The 7,962-nt window shown below is 39.0% G+C and overlaps 1 protein-coding gene across 1 annotated transcript in view; it reads left to right on the forward strand.

Moving 5' to 3' along the window:
• Nucleotides 1–7,393, forward strand: part of LOC145994187 (uncharacterized) — a 204,893-nt gene extending 197,500 nt beyond the window's left edge. Inside the window, exon 3 of the mRNA XM_083130282.1 lies at nucleotides 4,440–7,393. Coding sequence (XP_082986408.1) covers nucleotides 4,454–5,821 — 1,368 coding nt within the window. The 5' untranslated portion in view covers nucleotides 4,440–4,453 and the 3' untranslated portion in view covers nucleotides 5,822–7,393. The remainder of the gene's footprint in view (nucleotides 1–4,439) is intronic.
• Nucleotides 7,394–7,962: the final 569 nt, after the last annotated feature.

Consider the following 7,962-nt stretch of genomic DNA (forward strand, 5'->3'; position numbering starts at 1 on the left):
AAATCTTAGAATGCAATTTGGAGCCCCAATTTCGGACGGCTAGACACAGCGTTACTTATTATACAGTTACTATTATTCTTTGCGCTGTGACGTAACTATAACGTCGTTGTGTTTATTGTTCACCGAAGATTTCAAACATCGGGCCCAATTTCGTCTTAATCCGGCCCTGGTCTCAGGCAATCACCCACTTAAAATGGACGCATCTTCTGTGGTGATAAAATGCCACGTTTGGTGCGAGTTATTTCTGTATATTTTTCCCCAATGGCATAACGCTGTCGCATTATAATGAAGAGGTCCTGTGTTCGACTCCCCCCTCCTCTGATGGAAGCACAATGCACACTGGTTCAGACTAGGGATGGCCAAACGGATCCGGATCCGAAAAATCCGGATCCATTCGGATCCGGATCATGGATCCGGATCCGGATCCAAAAGTTACGGATCTGGATCCGGATCCAAAAATTCCGGATCTGGATCCGGATCCGAGAGTTCCGGATCCGGGTCTGAAAGTTTCGGATCCGGATCCGAGAGTTCCGGATCCGCGGATCCGGATCCGGGTTTGAAAGTTTCGGATCTGGATCCGGATCCCAGGGTTCCGGATCCGAAAGTTTCGGATCTCAATCCCATTATAATATTACCACACCTTAAAGGGTATTATGATCTTCGATTACAAAGAAATTTTTCGTTAGTCCTACAAGAATTTTTTTCAAGTGTTGTTCCTAAAATACTTTGCTACGCATCGGCTAACACACTCGTGCACAAATATCCGAGGTGATTTTGTAAATGCCATTGAAACGAATATGTATTCATTCGAATGTATTGGAAATGAAAACACACATAAATGTGAGACATTCCATTCCAGGATGAAACCTTTAACACATATAACAAGATAGAAATGTTATACAAAAATTATACAATTGTTCTACAGTTACAGTTTTACAAATTAAAATAAAACATTATAATATATGCAGTGTTAAATAATTACAAAGTGTAAGACTAACAAGGGAGGTTATCTAAGTGTCCCCCTCCGATTTCCATGAAACTTGGCAGTATAGTGGGGCCCAAAGGAAGAATTAGGTGTTTTTTTGTTTCAGCTAAAAAACGGTTTTAGGGTGCAAAACCCCCTCAAATGTCAAGATGAGGACAAATTGAAGTGATGATCTGACCCCTGTGTCCCTCCGATTTCCATGAAACTTCGCAGGTGTATAGTGGGGCCCAATGGAAGAAATACGTGTTTTTTTTGTTTCAGATAAAAAACTGTTTTAGGGGGCAAAACCCCCTAAAATGTCAAGATGAGGACAAATTGAAATGAGGATCTGACCCTGTGTCCCCCTCCGATTTCCATGATACTTGGCAGGTGTGTGTATAAACGGGCTCAAAAAGGGAAATACGTGTTTTTTTTTTTTGTTTCAGCTAAAAAAAAAACTGTTTTAGGGGGCAAAACCCCCTCAAATGTCAAGATGAGGACAAATTGAAGTGAGGATCTGACCCCTGTGTCCCCTTCCGATTTCCATAAAACTTGGCAGGTGTATAGTGGGGCCCAAAGGAAGAAATACGTGTTTTTTTTGTTTCAGCTAAAAAACGGTTTTACAGGGCGAAACCCACTGAATTGTCAAGATGAGGACAAATTGAAGTGGGGATCTGACCCCTTTGTCCCCCTCAGATTTCCATGAAACTTGGCAGGTGTGTGTATAAACGGGCCCAAATGAAGAAATACGTGTTTTTTTTTGTTTCGGCAAAAAATTTGTTCTAGGGGGCAACCTCCTCTCAAATGTCAAGATGAGGACAAATTGAAGTGGGGATCTGACCCCTTTGTTCCCCTCCGATTTCCATGAAACGTGGCATGTGTATAGAGGGGCCCGAAGGAAGAATTGTGTTTTTTGTTTCAGCTAAAAACTGTTTCAGGGGGCAAAATCCCCTCAAATGTCAAGATGAGGACAAATTGAAGTAGGATCTGACCCTGTGTCCCCCTCCGATTTTCATGAAACTTGGCAGGTGTATAGAGGGGCCCAAAGGAAGAATTTTTTTTTGTTTCGGCTAAAATACTGTTTTAGGGATCAAAACCCGCCTCAAATGTCAAGATGAGGACAAATTGACGTGGGAATCATCTGACCCCTGTGTCCCCCTCCGATTCCCATGAAATTTGACAGGTGTATAGGGAGGCCCTATGCCCCCTGTTTCTTCCTATGCCATATTTACGTGTTTTCGGGGTCAGATCCCCACTTCAATTTCTCCTCATCTTGACATTTGAGGGGGGGGCTCTATACATCTGCCAAGTTTCATGGAAATCGGAGGGGGAGACTTAGACCTCCCTAGTAAGTGTATTAATTAATTACAAATCGCGCACGCGCGCACACACACTATATATATATATATATATATATATATATATATATATATATATATATATGTGTGTGTGTGTGTGTGTGTGTGTGTGTGTGTGTGTGTGTGTGTGTGTGTATATTATATATATATATATATATATATATGTATATTAGCAGGTAACAATATGTTATAAGCACATTCTTACTTTCCAAAGAAGCGCATGTGGGATGGCAAAACGGATCCGGATCCAAAAGTACCGGATCCGGATCCGAAAGTACCTGATCCGGATCTGAAAGTACCGGATCCGAAAGTTTTGGATCCGGATCCGAAAGTTCTGGATCCGGATCCGAAAGTTGGATCCGCGAATCCGGATCCGAAAAATTTTAGGATCCGGATCCTAAGGATCCGGAACCAACCGGATCCGGATTTCGGATCCGCCAGGATCCGGATCTGGCCATCCCTAGTTCAGACTGCACGTTAAACTGTAGGTTTAGTCCCGATTAGCCTATCTGAGCATAAAAGTGTGCTTAAAAACAAACTAACAAAATCGTCTTCTGGATACTTCGTGACATAACTTGTTTTTCTTTACTTCAGCTGCATCTACAGATTCTGTTGATATTTTCGGTTCATTAATGTGGCAAAATTTATGTGTGGGACGAGGATTTCTAAATAGGATAAGCCACTCATTAGTAATTGAATAATTCTATAGCTTTTTCCATACATAACTGGCTTATTAAAATTTATTCACCTCAGTATTGTAGTGATTATTGTGATTTCTTCTTATTAGTAGAATGAATATAAAGTTGATATTTCGCATACCATATTGATATTTGAAGATAACAGGTATATAAAAATTGTAATGAAATAAAAAAAGGGACACTTTTGGAATTTCAAGGCAGAGCTAATTAAAACTATATTATACTCTCTAGCATACTTAAACTCGAAGGTTTATGGCTGCAGCAACACAAGCCTTCCATCTGTCCCTATCTGGGGCAAGATCAATTCAATCTTTCCCATCCTTACCGATTTCTATTAGGTCCATCTCAACGTTATCCCTCCATCCTCGTCTTGGCCTTCCTACTGGTCTCTTACCATCAGGTTTCCCCACAAGAATCCGGTAAACTATTCTTTCCTCTGCCATTCGTGTTACATGGCCTGCCCATCTAAGTCTTCTTGATTAAATTATTCTAATAATAATTAAAAAGTCAAAATAACGTATTGTGTTGCCGGAGGAAGTAACGCTAAGATGATGTTTTTATTTGTTTATTTGGAGATTATTTTAACCATACCCAGGCCGGAATTTATATATGTATGTGGAGGCCCGGAGCTGCAGTCCTCAAGTTCATCCTAAATTCTGATCTAATCTTGATCATACCCTGCATAATTTTGAGCCTCCTAAGCCTACTAGCTGCTTTTAATCATGGAAGTATTCAGTTGATCACAGTTTTTGTTTCAATAGCTATAATAATTACTTTCACTTTCTACAGGTAATGACAAAATTGGCTTTTTATTGGTTGATTATATGTGAACATTTCTAGCATAGATAATATTCACAAGTAAAATATACATGTTATGAACACCAGAATACACTTATTTATCGAATCATTCATATAGCTTTCTCCAAGTATATGTACTTATTGCATTTGATTGGGTGGGCAATCGGGTGGGCACAGGAATTTTTGGGCCGCGCCCATAATCACAAAAATAATAATAAAACGAAACAAAAACAAGAAAAACAAAAAACAAGAAAAACATTAAAATAGAAAAACAAAAAATATATATGTTGCAGCATCAGGCTCACTTTCGTCTTAATCCGGCTGTTTTAATGATTTCCTTTAGACAAGACCGATTTTTTGCCATAAAAATGTATTCGCAGTGTCAGACAAAACATTATAAGACAGCGATTTTTCCACAAACCACAAACTTTCCTCAACAACCCCCAAAATTTTCAGAGGACCTAGTTTGTGGCCATTTTTTGTTTTAAATTTACCCTTACACATAGGATATCCAGCTTCAACATTTGTCTCATCCTGTATTTATCTTTTAAAATGTAAAATAGACATGTTCTCATTAATTTTCAAAGAGATTTATGATGTTTTCTCCCTTGTGTTTTGCAGAATTCTTCACAACAATGTCAGCTGCAGAGATTCCCGTCTGGGTAAACGGTCTGCAGCGTTGGATAACTGGGATCGGAAGGAAGACCACTTGCGATGACGTCATCAAGGTGCTTCTCCGTACCGAGGGACACACGGCGGACGACAAGGAGCTCAAGTGCTACGCCATCATCGAGAGGTGGAGGAAGGTGGAACGCCCGCTGGATGGAAAGTCCAAAATTCTCAAAGTCTGGAAGACCTGGGGGGACGAGCAGGATGACGTCAAGCTCACCCTCCGAAAGGTCAGTCCGACGACCCCCAAAGAGGTGAAGACGCTGAAGAGGAAGCACCAGTCCAAATTCTGGCCGCAGACGAGGTCGAAGCTGGAGACGGTACACCCGAAGAAGCTCTCCCAGGAAGACGCCAGGTTCACCGAGGGCATGGAGAGGTTGATGAAGTTGATACTGGCGCAGGGTGAAACCATCCAGACACAGCTGAAGAAGCTACAGGACAGGGACGACCAGATCAACCACATCGAGCACAAGATGCATCGGATGCGGGTGGAAAAACTTGGCTCCAACTACCTCGTGGAGACGTACTTGGGTGAAGAAGAAGTGGACAGCGAGGAACGCGACGATAGTGGAGTCATCACGGAGGCTGGTAGTGGAAACGGCAGTGATCCTAGTGGAAGTGGCGACCAGAATTGTCCAAAGGACGCAGGACCAATCGCATCGTCGAAAAGAAGCAGCAAAAAGTGTCCCCAAAGCGACGACACGTCTGAAACAGAATCCTACACCAAAGAATCCCCTGAAGATCTGCAAACCCTCCAGGACCTCAAGGAACAAGTCGAGCTATGGGAGAAAGTCTTCCAGATAAACAAAGAACTGGAAAAAGAAGAGGAGTGCTTAGTGAAGTTGCACGTGAAGTTCAGAAGACTTAGCCACGAACACTGCCAAATGCTGAAGAAATCAGGTGTAATGGTCGACGACGAATCGAGTAAAGAAACACTAAAGGAACTTGAACAAGCCAAAGTAGAACTGGAGCAAATAGTCGCGATCACAGCTAAAAGGAGCATGGAGATCGAGCACAGCTCTTTCATGCTTATGGAAGCTGACAGGCTATTGGACGGTAGGTATAGATACATGAGAAAACTGCAGGGGGAGCTAGAGGCTACCGAACACGAAACCGAGAGACTGAAATACGAACTGGACTTCATAAACCACCTCCCACCGGAAGCTTTCATGTTGAGGTGCAGCCAAGACGAAAGTACTGCGAAAGGGTCCTCTACTCAAACACGGTGTTTCGAGAAAGATGCCAACGATACGGACTCCAATTCCGATACCGGTCTCAGTTCTTTACATAGCAGTAGCGAGGAAGGAGTGTACGTCCTAGATACTCTTGTCTGAATTATGGATTCTGTGACTCGATAGCGTTTAGGAAAGCATTTATTTTACTGAACAATACTCCCTCATAGCTCTCTCAAACATGTTAATGTACCAGATAGATATTGTGCTCAGTCAAGAACCTTTACTTCGTACAAATATTGTAAAGTACCGTATTAACTCGCTGAACATTGTATGAAATCTGGAAAAATCGTCCCTTTTTATTAGTTCCACAAATATCCGGTTCAATGTCAATCTTTATTCACTGTCTTACAGAAGTATTATGATTCATTTCAGAAAATAGAAATTAAACATATTAATTTTGATATTGTACACCTAAACTGGCTAAAACCCAATAAACTCTTTATACATTTTTTTGCCCTTGTACAATTTTGATCGTTACCAACGTCAGTTCCGGAAAAGCAACAAGCGATGAAAAAAAAACTCGGTGAAGTTAATTCTTAGATTCTCTATCAGTTTATTTAAGACGAGAAGGCAATGAATGACGGAATTTGTGTATTACCAGGTATTCCTTAAGCTTCTCCCGTGTTATGTTAGGTTCCTTGAAGCTCCTATTAATTATCAGAAACGAATTTAAAGTAGAAAGAGATTTGCGCGGGAATAGTTTCTCAACGTATTTCAGGCCAACAACGATTGATGTACAAATTTTGATATACGCAATTTGATACCCCTATGTCTACTTGTTTTAACATTTATTCAAAGTCCAAATTATCACCAGTTTGACATTGTGCAATTTGTGTAAGAGGTTCGCCAGAAATAAGGTATAAACAGAAACATAGTCTGTAATTCTGTTTGTAATTGAGTAATTTTTCGTAAGTCGTTAAAAATTATTTTTGTTTTCGTTAATGGAAAGTAATGTTCAAGAGTGTCTGTTGTTGCTGTTTACCAAGTGTTGTAATTTTAGCTGATATCTAATTACGTTTTGAAGTTTTTGTCTTAATAGAAAATATTTTCAGAAGAGTATATTCTTTTAGTGTATTTTCCAAAGGAAACACGCTAATTTTAAAATATAGAATGTGTATAGCTCAAGCATTCAATGTACTTAAACCTCATAGCATCACCAAGGACAACAGAGTGATTTAAATTACACTCTTGCAAACAATAAAAATATTCGATAGATCACTATAATAATATATTAATATAAATATGCGCATTTGTACATGTCTCAAGTATTATAGATACGAGTACAAAAAAGAAAAAGCTATGTATGTGATGTGTGTGTGTCATTTCATAAATGTTTACTTGTTATATGGATAAAATTCTTCAATATTGGTTGACTATTAGACAAATGTATAAGTGCGTATTCGTTCGATGTGTCTTAGATTTACTAGAATTCAATCCACACAGAGAAGTATTTCCTAACGTTAATGCTAATATACCAAAAGCAATAATCCAATGTTGCTACTATGTAGTCGTCAGTCATCTAATATGCTGTACAGTTATTTTCTTCATGTTCTGTCAAATTTCTAAAATTCTTGAGTTCTTTCAGTGTATATGTATGTATGTAGAAAGACATTGACCTATTCTGATACACATGCGTGTCAGATTGATACTAGTCACTTTTCTCCTGCACAAGAGATATTTTGAAATTAATAAAATCATAGATGTATAAGAATAAATGTGTACACTTCATTTACAAAATACCACAATTATTAGAGGTTTTCAAAAGGCAGGAAAAGGTTATATGGTCGATTTCAGGGTATTGTTATTGTATTTTCCCCACTATATTCGACTGTGTTGCATTACAAATATGACAAATTCGTTAAAAATGAAATTAATGTGAGGCGATCCAAAACAAAACAAAAATCGGACATACAAACTCAATGAAAAGTGGGTATTTGTGTTCCAGCCTATTAACCCTAAAATGCATGATTCTTTTTAATGAAATTAAAAATATATATTGTGTTCTCTGGACAGCATATACACATGAAAAAATGTTTAAAAAAATAAAAAGTGAAAAATATTAATTTTATGAACAATTTTCATGTGACAAATGGCAACATCATGCATTGAGTTACTTTATAATTATAATAAGATACAAGTTGCAACATTATACAGGGTTGTCCACGAAGAACTGGTCCAACTCATATCACTTGGTCTGAAACAAAATTCTCTCCTAAAACCTAAGTTAATGTGCTCTAGAA

Source organism: Lepisma saccharinum, chromosome 10 (genome assembly GCF_977018435.1).
Source record: "Lepisma saccharinum chromosome 10, izLepSacc3.1, whole genome shotgun sequence".
NCBI lineage: Eukaryota > Metazoa > Arthropoda > Insecta > Zygentoma > Lepismatidae > Lepisma > Lepisma saccharinum.